At 39.2% G+C, this 17,605-nt stretch overlaps 2 protein-coding genes across 3 annotated transcripts; one reads left to right on the top strand and one right to left on the bottom strand.

Annotated features, from left to right (window-relative positions):
- Positions 1 to 166: 166 nt before the first annotated feature.
- On the bottom strand, positions 167 to 8,814 carry LOC120633795 (zinc finger protein 436-like). 2 transcript variants are annotated; one of them, XM_039904147.1, is made up of 11 exons: positions 8,596 to 8,814; positions 7,968 to 8,226; positions 7,362 to 7,457; positions 6,831 to 6,935; positions 6,462 to 6,518; positions 5,390 to 5,549; positions 4,677 to 4,801; positions 4,193 to 4,312; positions 3,980 to 4,121; positions 3,375 to 3,519; positions 167 to 2,457 (listed from the first exon to the last, which is right to left on the bottom strand). In XM_039904147.1, the coding sequence occupies exons 1-11, from the start codon at positions 8,722 to 8,724 to the stop codon at positions 2,161 to 2,163; spliced, it is 1,635 nt and encodes a 544-aa protein (XP_039760081.1). In that variant the 5' UTR covers positions 8,725 to 8,814; the 3' UTR covers positions 167 to 2,160. The 2 variants fall into 2 exon arrangements, with proteins under 2 accessions (XP_039760081.1, XP_039760082.1); XM_039904148.1 differs by lacking the exon at positions 6,462 to 6,518.
- A 286-nt stretch (positions 8,815 to 9,100) lies between these two features.
- LOC120633802 (protein phosphatase methylesterase 1) lies at positions 9,101 to 16,915 on the top strand. The gene is made up of 10 exons (XM_039904157.1): positions 9,101 to 9,284; positions 9,885 to 10,086; positions 10,376 to 10,485; positions 10,859 to 11,016; positions 11,297 to 11,387; positions 11,794 to 11,859; positions 12,049 to 12,249; positions 12,318 to 12,475; positions 12,932 to 12,996; positions 14,042 to 16,915. Exons 1-10 carry the CDS (start codon positions 9,211 to 9,213, stop codon positions 14,138 to 14,140), a joined length of 1,224 nt encoding a protein of 407 aa, XP_039760091.1. The 5' UTR covers positions 9,101 to 9,210; the 3' UTR covers positions 14,141 to 16,915.
- Positions 16,916 to 17,605: the final 690 nt, after the last annotated feature.

Here is a 17,605-nt window from a genome sequence, read left to right as displayed (position 1 = left end):
CCACAATATTGTCACGAGTGTAGTTTCTACTGGGTTCTGCTGGTAAAAGTACGAGTACTAATATTTTTTTATGCTCCTAAATAAAAGAGGAGTATACCTTACCTCCAAAAGTATACTCGGGTGAATAATAAAATATGATATGCCTATATCATATTTTACAAACGAAGGAAATGTAAGTATAGCAAACACATGTAAAAGATTTATTTCACTTAACATAGTCAATATTTTACCGCATTCCAAAGGTAACAAGAATAAATTAAATAAATAGAAATTATATCAGATCACTTAAAATAAAGTTAATGCCATCACAAAAGCAATGTTGGATACAGTTTTTTTTTTTTATCTGGTGGTAGATATATTCTAAATTAAATTTTCCTTTTATAAAAAGGTATTATTTATTATAAACATAAAGACCAGCGCTTGACGTCAATCACGCCTATATGTCATGATGCTCTATTTTGATTTTTAGTTACCCATTCTGAATGCTAGGGGTAAAGCGGTAGCAGTTTAACCAATATTACATTTTCATAAAAAGTTGCACAGATAGCTCGATTTAATCTGACCGACCTAAGTGCCATTCGATCGCGTGAAATTTAATTTCGATTTACACGATATCGAAAGAGCGCCATCTTATTACAATACATGGAAACATGAACAGATGGCGCTTTTTTTTCCTTACAAATCAAAGTTAACTTTCACGGGATCGAATAAGTAAACGTTGACTTTCCGAGTCTTCTGTACAAAATTCCCCATTGAATAGGCTGAATGGCCATCTTAGACGGCGCGTACTGTAGTCTCAGGTACTCTGTCAGAAGTAGGCGTTCTATGAGATTCCTGCTCCGGTGGCTAGACTAGACTGTACTCTACATTTTGTATACTTACCATATTTTTCTTCGCTTATGTTTGATTGGTTTTTACTTCCACAACATGTGTTAAGAATAGAAAAAGGGACATGTAGATCTTTATATTATTACTAGCTATTGCCAGGGTTTTTCATACGTGTTTTTGGGAACCGTTCGTTTTCTTGAGATAAAAAGTAGCCTGTGTTATTCCCCTTTCTTTCGAATAACTTTGCCAAAAATCAAATTGATTGGTTGTACAGTTAGGGCATAAGGGAAGGACAAACAAACAAACACACTTATAAGGTTTCCAATTATTTCCAAACATTTTTAATACATTATCATCATTATGAGGCCCAGCGCGGAGGTGGACTCTACACGCTTTTAAAGAACATTATGGGGAACACTCAGGCATGCCTATCTCTCACTGACTTGCAGATTTCCTAGCGAAGTTTTCCTTTACTGTTGAAGTTGATGTAATATTGTCATTAGTCGCACATAACTTAGAATAGTTTGAGGTGCGTGCTGGGATTCGAACTCGGCGCCCCGAAAGTGAAGCCGAAGTCTCAACCATAACACCGCTTTTTGATAAATTTTTTATGATAATTCAGTACTCGATTTGCATTAACATTTTAGAACCTTTATATAACAGTACAAGAAACTTATCTGACCCGGTAGCCTACAACTAATTGACGCCATATAAAACTATCAGAAGATCAGTTGGTGGATATCTTCACATTGACCGCTGCGACACTAACACTGGGCCAGCTAATTTTGTGGAACTATATGCCATGCTGCTGAATTTGTTTGATTCTCTTCTTTATAAATAATCTGCTTTCATTTAAATTAAACGGCGGGAAAAACCGCGGGGCATAGTATAACATAAGTATTAAAAATACACATGATATAAATTTTGTCCCAATAGTTTTCCTGGGACGTTTTAAAAAATAATATTCTAATAATACGGTGACAGCCATATAATCAGCTGTGTTCACATGCAAGTAAAAATGGGGTCACAGATTACTGTGGCGAAAAAGGACACACACACACAGTTATATGGGTTAATGTGTTTCAGGTCGTTACAAATATTTAAGTTTGACAACATTGAACTTATAATTGTTTCTGTAATTTGAGTTTAAATGATACGTGTGTGTGGTGGGGTGCTAGTACCTTTTGGCACATGACCTTGATAATTTTCTGTACGTTTTTGTGTCTCAGCTCCCTATACTTGACCGATTTGGTAGAAACGCAACGCGCGCGTGGTTTCATATTCAGGATCGGGCCGGGTTCAACGCGCGGAGCCGTCGGCCTCGGGCGCGGGTCAGTCGGCCTCGCACTTGACGCGCGCGGCGCGGCCGAACACGCCGGCGGCGCGCTCGTCGGGCAGCACGCGGCGGTAGTGCTGCTCGTCGGGCAGCACGCGGCGGTAGTGCTGCTCGTCGGGCAGCACGCGGCGGTAGTGCTGCTCGTCGGGCAGCACGCGGCGGTAGTGCTGCGCGGCGGGCAGCGGCGCGCCGGGCTTGGCGTGCTCCTTGCGGAAGTGGCGGCTGAGGTGGCTGGTCTGCGAGAACTTGCGCTCGCACACCGTGCACTGGTACTTCTTGACGCCCGTGTGCACCTGTGCATCGCGGGATTGCAAAAAGTTCAATGAGACGCTCGAGACTCGACCGTTCATACCCTGCGCCCATTTGCGGGCTCCTAATCGAAGGTCGGTTCCGACTGTCGATACTCCGTAACGTCGAAGTAAAATGGAAATTATGAATCTTCTTTTCAAGCGCAAACTCGTCCAAAGATCTACGCTTTTGTAAGATTAAAAAAGCGGGTTTACAAATTCGCGACTATTCGACGAGGTTATTTGACGTTACAGTGTTTCGATACTCAAAAACGACTCATTCTGGTCCTGATTTCATCATTCCCCTGCGACTAATATACGTCACGCATAAGAAACAACAATCAAAGCGATAAAGCGGTAGGTTTGATTATGCTTGTATGCCCTAGATCACGTCCACTGCTGGTGGGCTTAGGGTCACTTGTTCCCAGCAGCTCCCCGACTCGTTCGATGTCGTCAGTCAGCCTCGTTAGGGGTCGACCAACGCTGCGCTTACCGGTGCAGGGCGTCGTAAATCTTCAACAAGCTTCAAAGTGTATAACTGTCTATAGAAATTCTCGACCAAACTCAAGATATCAGGTTTGGAGGAATTGAAACTATAATTTTCGGTGTTCAGTGCTGTCAACAGGCTCTGCCCGATAGATGGATAGCTCGTGCGAAAGTTTCGAGACATTGTTTTGCTTAATTTGCTCGGTGCTAAAGTGCCCGGATTCATACGTTAATAATTTCATCTATTTCCTCCCTCCCTCCATGAGCTCGAGTGTATGAGCTTTTCCGCTTGCACAGCGGTGAATACACAGACCTACCAATGTGAACTGCGGGTGTACAGCATGCGCGGAGTCTTTAAAGTAGCCGAGGCTGCCGTCAGCTTCGGCTCATCGAAGCGAGCAAACAGGTGAGCTAGCGATACGAAGGTAAGCGGTTACCACTTTGTGCTGCTTGAGCGCCGAGGAGGTGTAGAAGGTCTTGCCGCACTCGCACTGGTAGTCGCGCTGCCCCTTGTGCCGCTTGAGGTGCACGTTGTACGAGCTGCACGTCACGAACCCGCGCTGGCACTCCTTGCAGTTGTACCTGCGGCCACGCGGGCGTTACTGCCACACTCACAACCCACTCGTGGTTAAACGAACGCATCAGCGCTAATAGTAAAGCTGATGAGAAAACTCGGAGCACTACCTTTGTACCCACCGGCTTTACCACCAGTGAAATGTGGATTGGAAAATCTTTTTGTAATTGATAGCCCGTCGAATACTTTATTTTATTTTATTTATTAGGTTTACTTACAAACACTTACACTAATACAACCGTTACTTTATAACACTATTTAACATCACGTTACGACCCGTAGGAGCCGAGAAATTGTAATAAATCATTATATCGATGATGCCTCGTCGCGTCGCATCACACCTTTTTGAAAATGCAGAATCTTCCTGTGAAAGATTCCTTTTATAGTCATTGGACGGCTTATAAATAATTTAGGGAGAACAAACGTTGTGCAAACCCCTATCATGAAGTAGTGATTTGTGCTAGTTACCTGACTTCCTTGTTGTGTATCCTGATGTGGATGGAGAGGTTCCCGGAGGTTGCGAAGGTCTTCTCGCACAAGTGACAGGAGTAGGGCTTTTCCCCGTTGTGGGTGCGTTGGTGCACGCGCAAGTCCGACTTTATCGGGAAACCTGGAAGAACAGACCGAATTACCCGAGACACCCTGCCGATTTCGAAAGTCGAGCCGAGGGTTAAACATTACCTTTTCCGCAGACCTGGCACAGGAAGGTCTTGTCTCCCTTGTGCCTCTTCATGTGGATGGACAGCTGCGTCTTCTGCACGAAGTCCTTGAAGCAGATCGTGCAGCTGAACAACTTCTCGCCTGGAATGGAGCAAGATGAATCTAGTCTCTGCATCGTTACAACATTACACCTGTTCAAATGGGTACCATAAAAAAATGGATACCAAAATAAGCCCTCCATCACAAGGAGAGACACCCCCTCCTTCGGCATCCGGCCGGGCACCCTACACCGGGTACCCTCCAAAACAACCGTGCAGCGAAAGCACTGCACGAGGTGGAAGGCGATCGTCGCGTGCCGATTCTTTCCATGTTCGATTCTCTCGCCGAATCGCTCGATGATCCGGAAACCCACACTCATGCATCCCGCACCTTCGATGCACTCCTCCTGACCGAACCAGCAGCTTTCCGGCCACCGCGGCTGTTCGGAGGCCGCCACTCCGCTTACCCGTGTGCACTCGTATGTGGTTGACGAGGCCGGCGCGGCGGCTGAACTGCTTGGGGCAGTACTCGCAGTGGTACGGCGTCTCGCCCGAGTGCACCCGCTTGTGCTGAAACAACGCGCTGTGGCCTCTGCAAATATACCACAAATGTTGAACCGTAGGAATATCATAAATACGAAAGTGTGTCTACATGTTAATCACCTATATTCGGTACAAAAACTGCACTTATCCTGACGAAATTGAACACAGACAGAATGACGTCTGCTGGAGAGGTATTCTTGTAGATATTGCCATGCTCATCAGTCATACAGTGGATCATACAGTGTCATGGCTGCGACTAGCTTGATGTGGCATAATAATTTTGGATGCGTCACTCTAGCACCTTGAGAACTCGTCTTCGTGACTAACGGCGGGCACCCATCTGTGATAGTTTTAATCGCTAAAGCATGACAGGAAGCATGTTTTGCAAATCCATTTGGAAAACTTAAACTTTAAAATTGAGCGCATGGAATGGAAACAGGAGTTTAGTTAGATCTTTACTTCTTTAAGGATAGAAAAGTTTGTGCGTTACTAAGTCTATAGGACACGCAACGTCTTGGAGTAGAACCACATTTAGAATGCATCACTTTTGAAGCCGAGCGGAAACATGGAAAGAATGGAGTGGACCAGAAATTCAAGAGATTCAGTTTTTAAGCCTTACCAAACATGCAGAACTCACTTGAAGGAAGCGGGGCACTCGGCGCACTTGTAGGGCCGGCTGTCGGTGTGGCAGATCTTGTGCGCCTTGAGGTTGCTCTTGGTGCTGATGATCTTGCCGCACACGTCGCACTGCGACGGCATCTTGCTGTCGGGCAGCGGAGCCTCGGCCAGTGCGCACTCTGCGGGCATCGGGTAACCGTGAGGCCTAGCGAGCGCACGGGCTGCCACTGACGCTGTGTACTAGAGCGAGCCCATTTAGCTCTACGTATAATATAAACATTGCGTACGAATTATGATACGTTGGTAAAATGCATTTTATCAATCAGACGCAACAAAAAGATCTTATCTATAATGAAACATGAAGTTAGTCTTATTCATCTATTTAGATAAATATACTCGATATAAAAAAACTAAAAGATTGTGACTGCTTCCCGAATACGCAATTGCTTGTCGTTGTAATACTTTTCTATTTACGTGTGTATTTATTTCGGGCTCGAAAGTGACTAAGGCTGACATTGTGAGAATGTTGTGAGTGAAATTTTAACTTGGCTCAGACTTAATCTCTTCGAATACTATAACTACTCTTTACCAGCTCCACCCAAATTAGAGTATGGAAGCTCTATTCCATGAAGTATTAAGTAATTATTACAAAAACTGTGAAAATAGTCTAAGGCAAGTGTACGACGCGACGGCGTGTCCACTTGTTGGAAACGCTCTGTCGATGTTGACTCGTTGACGGTGAATGTGGAGTGACCGACGATGAAATTTGTTAAGTGAAGAATGTCATTAAATAGTTAAAAGTCCACCACATTATTTGTTAAGCTAATCTGTCTAATTTTAACAATAAGCAAATAAACTTACTCTATATTATATCTCAGCCGGTTATATTGAAATCTTAGTTAGTCCATACCCGAAAGTTACCAATGGTTTTCAGCTACAAGCTGGTTGAGCACTGCTAGTAAAGGCACTCATAATAATAAGGTTTAGTCGGAGTTTACACGAGTTCTCATATTAGATATGCACTGATACACTCAGAACTCCACTCTCAAGTAAAAACATGCATGCATTATGCATTATTGGTTTTAACATACCTTTTTTTCTCCTTCCCCTTTTCTTCGGCAACCCGTTTGCTTGTCCATTTACAAGTACTACAAAATAACTTTAGCATTAGCTAACATAAGAGGGTGTTATTATCACTTACATGTGATCACATTAATTAAAGATTTAACGTTACAAGAACTTCTCCTGTATATGCTCTAACTGACATTGCGATTAAAAAGGGAATTACAGCCCCTTTGAACCCAAGAGGTGCGGGTGGGGAAAAACTAAAAAAAATCGAGAGGGTAGACTGTTGGCCGTAAAAAATATGCCAAACCAAAACAAGTCTGAAGTTTGAAGAAGACATGGTGTACAGTCTGGTTGGTCATCTTATCATGAATTATATCTAACATGTTATGTACCTTTGACACTTTTCTTTGGTGAACGGTCTTCATATAATAAATCATCAAAGTCTGTTCTAGATTCCCATAGTTTGTCATCCTTCTCATTTGAATTGTGATTTGATTCTGTGAGAAATAAACATTAATACTTATTAATAAACACAAGCACATTATTACAGTGATTGCTTTGTTATTTTTTGGACACTATGTATTTATTTTCTTTTAACATATTATGTTATCATATAATTATTAGTACATAACCCAATTCACAATTCTGTTGTAGTCTTGATAGAAATAAATAAATACATTTTCAGCTGAGGGCTGAGTGCTTTTTGTAGGCTTTTCACAGACTAACCTGCATTTGCAATAAATGTGGCAATACTTTTATATATATAATAGTTAAATTTTAAGACACGTTTTTATTTAAGATCTTACGAGCATTGTGCAATTAAGAGAAGTTTCAATTTAGAGAAACAGTTAAATTTTTTTTGAAAACTATGTTATGGATAAAATTATCACAAATCATACACATATAAAGTTATCTTCATTAACCTTTTAATGTTTTTTTAAGCTTGATATCACCAAGTGCCATGTTGTCATCATCTGCATCCCAGCAACTGTCATCTGTACCATTTATATTTACAGGTTCTGAAATTACACACATTTTTTTTAAACTTCTATATTAATTTACTGGATCCGTCATACGCAAGGCCAATAGTTTTGTCCCTGTAAAGTGACCCCTGTTGTATTGTAGAAACATAATCTGAGTTTGGAAATGAACAAGCATGTTATTTTAAGTTATTCTGAAAATGTCATGCAATATAGGACAGCAACGCATCTAGCAAAGGCAGAATTTAAATTAAAAATTAATTAACATCAAGTAGTCATTTTTATAATTGGAACATCAGGTGTCATTTTGTAGAAAATTTTATTTTAGTAAATGTACTACAAGTAGAAGCAAGCAACTCAGCCGTTGTTCTTTTCAATTAGTACAAGGCTTTCATTGATTTTGAGGATAACATATTAGGTAAACCTCTAAGATGACCTATTTGAATATTTCAAAGTTATAAATATGAACTACATTTTTAACTCTTAAAATTGGATTATTGTATGTGCTGTTCACGCTTCATAATTACTTGAAAATCAATTTCCACTCACCAGACTTAACACCATCATCAAACACCTTGTTCTCTTTCAGCATCAGCTCCAATTGGTCCACCCCATAGTCCTCGCTCTTCACCTCAACACTCACTGTGTGTGTCACACATGCTTCTGTTTTGGGTATTACAGTGTGCTCTAAATAATGTCGTAATGTCTGCTCACTTTCTGTACATTGAATATTGAATGCGTATGATCTTTTTAATTGACGACAACATTCTTTGCAAATTAGGCGAGGAAGTCCATCCTCTTCAACTGGCTGGAAGTGAATACAATCTTTTGAAAAGTCCCCATAAGGAGGATCTGGTTTCCTAACCAAACTGCCGATTCTTACATTGGAATCATTGTTCAGTGGGCTTCATTGTTTTACCTGGTACACAGGTAGTGGACATCTAGTTTTTAGACCATCATCCTCAGGTTCACAAGGTCATTGTAAAGACAACATTGTAAAAGGCAATCTGAGAAGTCAGAAGACCTTGATTCCTAAACTAGTAATTTGCTAACACGAAGAACAGCAAAATTACAGTTAGGTATTTTAAGTTTTATTTTAGCTATAATTTGTAACCTCAACGAAAGATTTCTTTAAAAAGTTACAGTAATGAAATATGTATGTGAAGTAACAACCAACCTTAAGCTTAGTACAATTTGATAACATCTCGCAGTATAAAATATTTCTTTTAAGGTAATAACTTGTATATATATCGTAAGTTTGTTTTGATGATTCCAGGCATATTCTGCATATGGTTTTGAAATCCATGGTAGGCGACGTAAAACTTACTAATAGTTTGATAATATTATTAAAGCACTAATTGTTTAAAAATATTTGTTTGTTTGGTAAAGAACGCTTGTTTTATTTTGTTGTTATTTGATTTAAAAAAACATAGACGAAAAAATTATAAATATGTCAAATTACAGAGCATCTGTCATTGAGATTGACGCTTGTCAATGTTTAGTAAAGGACGGGATAAAAATAATATTAAAAATTAATTAAACGTCATTAAAATTGCCAAATCGATTATGATTCAATAAAAAAAGTAATCGATCGATTTAAATTTTTTGCGCATCACTACGATAATAGATTTTAGAAAAGAACGCAATTAACTGACATTGACGTTTTGTTTTGATAGAAAATAAGTCAGAAATAAATGTAGGCGCGTTGTTTACTAATTCACATAAAATAACATATTATCCGTACTTTCTAAATTATAAAACTAATTTATTAAATTATTGCTTAAACTTTAAGATGTCATCATTACAGAAGACTATAATGAAGAACAAACTGCCGCCGAAAATGCCCAGGACATCCGGTATATCGAAGTAAGTAGATTGTAAGAATAGAACCGCTTAAAAGTTGTACCGATTAAATTATAATAATATTGTGTTCGCTGATAGTATTGATGTTTTCTTTAAGGTATTATTGTGAGACTTGGCTAAGTGGTTGACTATTGATACCTGAAATCATACTTTATCTTTGGCTTACTAATAGCCGCTATTACTTTGTTCTAGTTAATTAAAAATACCTCATAATATGCTTATTCAAAGGCCTATTTCTTCTAGCAACCGACATTAGAAAGGTTGTAGATTAATTTTACCATAATAAGTTCAAAGAACATTCATACTCATTAGTGAATGTGTGTAGGTGCAAAAGCAGGCTAAAGAAGTAAAATACAATTGCGATGCAATGCACTTACCATTTCTGAGTCACATCAAAGAATGAAATGATTGTTTAGTGGGCAATACATATTCTTATTCATTAATTCAGCGATATGGTGCAAGGGTTAGTTTGCGTGGGTTAATTTGCATTATGTAGAACAACATGACACCTATCTACAGCTATATCCAAACACGAATAATAGGGAAAAGCAGACTAATTAAAAAAAACGGAATAGGTCTTTTAACATGTAATTTTACATTTAGATTGGCGCCCTTTGGTGGGTCTCGTCGCAAAGACTACTCTCCAATATCATGGAAAAACTACTTTGAAAAATATCTAGATGTGGAGATAGAGGCTGGTGTGTTCCGGGTGTATTTATCTCCAGAGCCTGAGCACCCTGAGCAGCCAAGGATTGTCACTCTGCATGGCGGAGGATACTCTGGTCTCAGCTGGGCTTTGTTTACAGTAGGTACAACATATGTGCACTATTCCTAACACCCTTTCCCACTAACATTGTGACTCTTCACCAGCTTGTTTTAAAAGAAGAAACTTATCTATTTGACTTGGGTTGTTTAGTCATTTCTAAGTTTGCTATATTGTTTGCTCTATTAAACTTGATGAGAATCCGATAGAAATCTTCAGAGATAAAGGAGGGTACCCCTCTTACAATACCTAATGACATAGAAAGATTTAAATAACATAAAATTTAACATTGTAAAAATTTTACAATGTTTTCAATTTTTATATTTTTCAGGAAGAAATAACACGCCTGATTCACTGCCAAGTTGTGTCCATGGATATCCGAGGGCATGGGGAGACCAAGGCTAAGGATTCTGATGATTTGAGCATTGACACATTGGTCAAGTGAGTTACTATATAATCTGTTCAAAATTTCACAATAAAGTAGTCTAAATTCTCTGTGAAGAAAATACTAGAAAGCCTTCTGACTGAATGCTCAAATGCAAACTTATATACTACATGACATATGCAGTTATAGTAAGCAAATAGTATAATAAATGGATATAAGTAGATGTCAGCTAAACAATGATATTTGGATATTCCATTAGTTCAATAGTTTTAAGTGATTATGATTCAAAATAATTTACATTTAGTAAGTAAGTAACCTGTGATTCAAAATAATTTACATTTAGTAAGTAACCTGTGGACCTATATTAACAAATTAAAATAAACCTTGGCAGAGTTTATTTATGGCAATGGTACTGTGTTAATGTGGCAGCGATGTGGCTCAAGTATTGCTTAAGCTGTTCGACACGGAGATGCCGCCCATCATCCTCCTGGGGCACTCCATGGGCGGGGCGGTGGCAGTTCGCGCGTCGCACCTGCCGTCTCTGGAGCCCTACGTCCAGGGTGTTGCTGTTATTGATGTTGTAGAAGGTATTTGCCTTTTTAATTTGCCTATAACAATTAAAATAATAGTAACATGTTTATTTACATAATCTATATCTTGGGCTTTGAGACTTTTCTCACTTAAAGAATAAAAGATCTATCGGAATAAGAAAGTTTGACTTTGACAGCAAAACTGTTTACAAGTGCAAGAAACAGTCAAGTGTTTTCATCACATCTTAATGGATTTTGCATATATCCGCATCCTGCAGCTTAAGGTTATGTATGGAGTAAGTATTCTATATTAATGTAGCTACTGTGAATGAAACAGGTACAGCGATGGAGGCTCTGGCTAGTATGCAAAGTTTCTTACGCAGCCGACCCACGCACTTCAACAGTATAGAACATGCTATAGAGTGGTGGTAAGTTTTGTTCCATTCCTTTAATAGCTTGTTTGGAAATGCTATTTTTAAGTTTTCAGTTACTGCTGTTGATGCTTACAGGATGTTTGTTTTTTGAGCTACAAGTGACATACAGCGAGTGTTAATGCTGATAGCACTCACTTACTAAGAATAAATCTATAAATAATTTAAAATAAATCACTCTTAAGATGCAAAGTTCAAATAGTCCAAGGAAACTAAATAAACATAAGCTACGTTTGAATTGTCACCCATGTGGCCATTGATTCAGTTTAACATAACTACTCACTATAAGCCAATGCCTTCAGCTTAAAGAGAATGTTGAAATTAGTGTTTTGGCAATAAATAATTGTGAATGTTCTTTGACAATAAATCATAAATAAAGTTTGTTTAATAATTTATTTTCCAGCGTGCGGAGTGGCCAAGTGAGGAATGTGGAGTCGGCTCGCGTATCCATGCCTAGTCAAATTGTCAAGTGAGTGATAATTCATGTATCTTGCTTCTTATGCATTATTTCTCTATGTTAGGAACTTTACTTATATTTCATTTTTATTTTACCTAGTAATTTACTAAAAGTTTTATAACTGGGAATCGAATTTTTCGTAAATAATGATCGTTTCTGATTTTTCTTTATTTACTGATCAATTCTGCTGTGCCATTCCAGTTGCGCGACCGGCGAGCTGGCCACCAACGAGATAGAGCACTACCAGAGCGCGCCTCCCTCCCCCCTGCTGCCCAACACGCGCGGCGTGCGCGCCGACGTCATCGCCGAGGAGGGCGAAGGGGGGGACGCGGACGCGGGCGCGGGCCACGGGGAGGGGGACTCCTTCGCGAAGCCTCCGCCAGCGCAGGCGGGCGCCATGCGGTGAGTGTGCGAGAGGACACCGGGGGCCCGGGCGGGGAGTGGCGAGATGTACAAGGCGTGGCCCGCAGGTACGGCTGGCGCGTGCCGCTGGCGCTGTCGGAGCGGCACTGGGCGGGCTGGTTCGGGGGGCTGTCGGCCGCCTTCCTGGCCACGCGCGCGCCGCGCCTGCTGCTGCTGGCCTCGCTGGACGGCCTGGACCGCGCGCTCACCGTGGGGCAGATGCAAGGTGAGCGGCTTGTCATTATATGTTTCATTCGTCACAATTTTCAATAAAAGTGCTGTGCAAATTCCTCATTCGGGGCCAAGTGGCTGCAATGACGGCACGAGTAGTAAAAGAATGCCAAACTTATACTAAAATCTAGTCTTTAAGGGTAAAATTATTGAATATCTTTATGGGGAATCGTCCGAAAACGTTTACGTTTTAAAATATCGTTTGTTCTACCTACACCTAAACACCCTGTGGTCACCTAAACTTGGCTTGGAAAAAAATCGATTATGATTCGATAAATCGCATATGTTAAAATAAATCGAATGCCACCTCACTTTTTGTAACTGACATAAGCACGTCTCTAACATGACACTTGACTTTTCGCCAACGCTTTTTAAATATCGAGGCAAAGGTCAATAGCTATAATGCCTAATATTCCGCAAGCTCCTAATAAATATGTATAATACATTTCAGGCAAGTTCCAGATGCAAGTGCTGACGCGGTGCGGACACGCAGTGCACGAAGACTCCCCGGCTGAGGTGGGGCCTGGCTTATTCTTGCTACTTGATGTATTCGAGGAATCGTTTTTAAAGTTTTATACTGTCAAAGTAAATCTTCCTTATTTAACTCGGATTAGAGGCGCAAATCGCGTACTTCTGATTACAAATGTTTTGACAAAAGATCTAGCTGAAGAATTGCAAGCAAATTTGAACGTTATAGTCATAAGATCAATTTTACTCTGATGTTTAAGTGTTTCAATTCTCAGAAACAACTCCTCGATTGCGAGTCATAAAATATTGTATGAAGGGTACAAACTATATAAAGGAAAATAAAATATATACGTAGTTTGCGTATGAGCGTGATAGCCTAGTGGTTAGGACTTCGACTTCACCTTTGGACAGGCCGAGTTCGAATCAATTGAAATATCTTTTGCTTCAATGGTGAAGGAAAACTGCATGCCTGAGAGTTCTCCATAATGTTCTCAAAGGCATGTAGAGTCCAGAAATCCGTACTTTGCGAGCGTGGTGGACTACGTCATAAATGTGCAGTTTACCTAGTAAACTGCACATTTATGACGTCTTCACACAAAATTGCAAATTCATTCAAGGGCAATTGTATATTATTTATACCAAATAAAATCTTTGAGATGTCTCTCTATAAGTTCAAAGTTTATATAAAACGTAAGCTTACAGAAAAATCCTATTATAATATTAAGGATTACTTAAACGATAAAAAAGCTTGGGTGTGAATTGCTCTAGCTTTATAGCTAAATATAAATTTACTGTGGTGGTATTTTATAGGGATAACAAAAAAAAATTTACCCGGCTAAGCGTGTTGTGGGCTCTTCTTAGACCAGGGCGCGTTTGGAACCCTCGTAGCTTAGGGTTTAAGTTTGCGAACGAAGCTATCACCTTATGTAAACATATATGTATAAACGCTTCATAAGTGCCTGTGATAGGCCTACATGAATAAAGAAATTTTGTATTTGAATTTGAACTCTTCTCACTGTGGGAGGAGTGCCCTGCATTGGGCCGGTAATGGCTTGATGTTGAAGATGATGATAAGGGTTCCTCTTGGTGGCAGGTGGCGCGTGTGTTGGCCGCCTTCGCGCTTCGTCACCGGCTCACGGCGCCCACGGCCTGCGGGGAGTCGCTGCAACTGGGGTCCGCACCCGGCTGCTGAGTCGCGGACCTGCCGCCGCGCATCGCACCATTTGTCGTTGACCTTAACACCCACAACTGACTATACACAAGAACACTTCAAAATTGCACGTTGTTAAAAACGACCCTAACTTTATTGAACTAGTTTGAGACGTTTAGGGTGCTACAAATAAATATGGCATAGCGTCGCGATAATTATGCAGTGTTTAGGCACACTTTCTACATCGGAGGGTCCAGTGAGGTTTTCTACTTCATCGATAGCCTACACCAATCCACTGCTGGACTCGAGACCTCTCCCGACGAGTTTGCCCATAACCCCCACGCTGGGCAGACGGGTTGATGATCGCAGTAGATAGTTGTAGTAGCACAGCTGCTGGCCGCTGTATTTCCTCAGTCGCCACGCGGCAGATTTGCTACCTACGTTTACTTATACATTAGCGTGAGGGTTGACTACGATTTATATGGTATCGAAAAAGCGCCATCTAGTGACGATACGGGGAAACGGTATTGCCACTAGATGGCGCGTAGTTAACAATCACGCGATCAAATAAGTAAACGTACGTAGAAAATCTCATACTAGGCTTCCCGAGCAAGGAAAATACTGCATAACTACAATTGCGGCTAAAATAAATGCCAATTTGCCTTAAGAGTTGCAGTAGCAAATTAAACTTGGGACTTTAAATGTTGTGTTTATAATAACATTTTTTTTTCAATTCTCATGCAAAAAAAACGTTTATGCTAGAACGTCAATGTTAATTTTTGCTAGAACCTTCCGCAATAAACGTAATTCGCTAGCTAAGCTAGCTAATTGGCAGTTCAAACATACAGATCTCTTTAATTAACTTAAATATTTCAGTCATTTTATTGATAATATAAAAGAATAGATGAGATTTTACAATAAGTTTACATTTACAGTAAGAATTTAAATTTATAGGAAAAAGTTGTCAGAAGTCATTCGCAAGGTCCTGTAACAATTTATGCAATTGCCTTCAATCAATATTTCATTTTCAAGTGAAGTTGTAGACGATGCGAGTCCATGCGTAAAACCGTAGGTAGGAAGAAAAGAGAAATCTATTTATTTTTAAGTTATGTATGAATTAAATGAACAAACATTACTGCTCATGAAATAAATATAATAATGTAATAAGTATACCTTTTACTATACTGCAATACGAATGTTAAGAGTATTTTTTTTTAAAGAAAAGCCCAAAATCATTATGAGTTAGGAAAGTTAATCAGGTCACGGAATTCTGTGAGAACCGCAGGAGTCTGTCAACCATTGGAACCATTGGAACTATTGGAACTATTGGAAAAATTAACGTTTATAAACTGTTTGATGCTATAGGAATATTCAAAAAAGTATTGCTATCATATTTTCTTACTAATATATTTCTAAGTGCAGTGAGATTAACTTCCTTTATTGGTTTTTGGTAGAAATAATACAATAAATTGATAGCAAAGAGGATACAAACAACATTTTTTTTGCATCATATGGAAAACAAAGAAGTTATAAAAATAAAACACTAAAAAAACATGGCTTATTATTTTACTAAGCTTACTAACTTAATTTTATTTCATTTGCATTTATTAAATATTCCGGAAGGTTTAGTTAAACCATGTTGTGATTGGTCGCACGCAAACCGCAGTGGAGCCGCGAACGTTTTGTTTCTTCTTTTGGGTATATCTTTGTCTACCAGTTATATTAAATATAATAATATTATTATTAGTATATATAATAGTATTATTATTATTGAATTTAGAATTCTTTAGATATAATCTTCGATTTTTTTAAACAAGACCAAGAAAAGTGCTTGTTTGACGCTCGTGTAGAAAACCACAAATGATAAGATGGTGATAGCTGGGTTTTGGCTATGACAACCTTCACTAAGTGATAAAGGGTTAGTTTTTCTATGTCAGTGATTTTGAAATTCTATCATCATACCGGTTGTATTTTAGCTTGTACTTAAAATATATTTAGTCTTGGCTATTAATTTAATGAGTTTTGGTATTTAAGTTAAATTCGGGGGTTATTTGATTATGGCTGCTTCCAACGGTTTGTGCGATGACCGAGTGGCGCTATATAGCGAAGCTCTCTTGCGCCACCACCAACGTACACTCAAGCTTGTTGGACAGCCAACATACGGCCGAATACTGCTTGTTCCGTCCAGGAACAAGAGTCCCTAATTTTTTGATATATATATTTTTTCTCTCTTATTTTCGGCTAACACAATTTGAAGGATTGTTCTTGTTTTATATTTTTTTGTTCATTGGGTTTGTTTCGTTTTGAGTGTCTTCTATCTAAAAACCGATCCAGTTCATTGGTTACTTACTGCACCGCCGCGCCTCCAGCGGTAGAAAGCACTCACTAATCGGATCAATCACTGGATGTGGTCGATATTCACTCGCCCCCGTGAAAACATATCTTTTTTGGTCATATCCCTCGCGCCTCCATAGACTTCATAGACTTATGATGAGAAGCGATCGAGGTTCAAATAGGCATCCACGCGGGCTTTGGTGCTCAAGCAACATTCCTTATTGAACACTCCTCAATTATAGGTCAAGCTCGTCTCAAATATAAGGCGCATCTTGTTTCACGTTTGTTGACTTAACAGTATTCGGCTGTTGGAGAAGAAATCGAACCTACGACCCACGATGCTAAGCTACGTTCCGAACGTCATTTATTAATTGTGATTATCGAAGAACGAGTAGTAGTTTGTAATACATGGTCTATTTATGAAGTATTAAAGATGTTCTCAAAGTGTAATTTATGTTTATAAAAATTAATAAATATTGTCAATGAAAACAATTGTTTTTTACTTTATACGTTAACCCTTGGACGCGCCCGCACCCAAGAAACAATTACGTTAACAACAATAATAATGTTATTATCTACAAACTACGGAATTGTTATTTTAGAGGTGACTTCTGTATATATTACTTTTCTGACGTTTCCTTCAGTGACACTTCTAGGACGATTATAGTACCCGATATTAATAATAATCAGTTTAATCCAGAAACTTCAGATCGCCTTATAGTAGTGCAGTTAGTGGAAACATCCTGATATAAACAAGGGGCATTAAGAATATATAAAAGGGAAAGGTGACTGACTGACTGACTGATCTATCAACGCACAGCTGAAATTTCGCACACAGATAGTTATAACAACCGCTAAGAAAGGATTTTTGAAAATTCCAACCTGAAAAGGGTTAAATTGGGGATGAAATTTTCTATAATATCCTTTATTTATCAATTTATTTTTCAAGTTAATTCCATGAAATTTTAGGTTTTCGATTAAAAATAAAGAAATACGTGTTTCACATATTTCGAAAATTCCAACTCTAAAACAAATAAAATTAAAATTTTCTTTTGAAAATCACGTTCAACTATCGTCAGTAAGCCGACTTTACAGACAACCAATTTTTTTACTCTAAAATAAATTTTAGCAATAGTTAAAGGATACTTTTTGTTAACTGATCATGGAGGATTT

The sequence above is a fragment of the Pararge aegeria genome, chromosome 22 (genome assembly GCF_905163445.1).
Source record: "Pararge aegeria chromosome 22, ilParAegt1.1, whole genome shotgun sequence".
Taxonomy (NCBI): domain Eukaryota; kingdom Metazoa; phylum Arthropoda; class Insecta; order Lepidoptera; family Nymphalidae; genus Pararge; species Pararge aegeria.
Note: the sequence above shows the minus strand (reverse complement) of the source record. Positions and strands in the feature narration are given on the sequence as shown.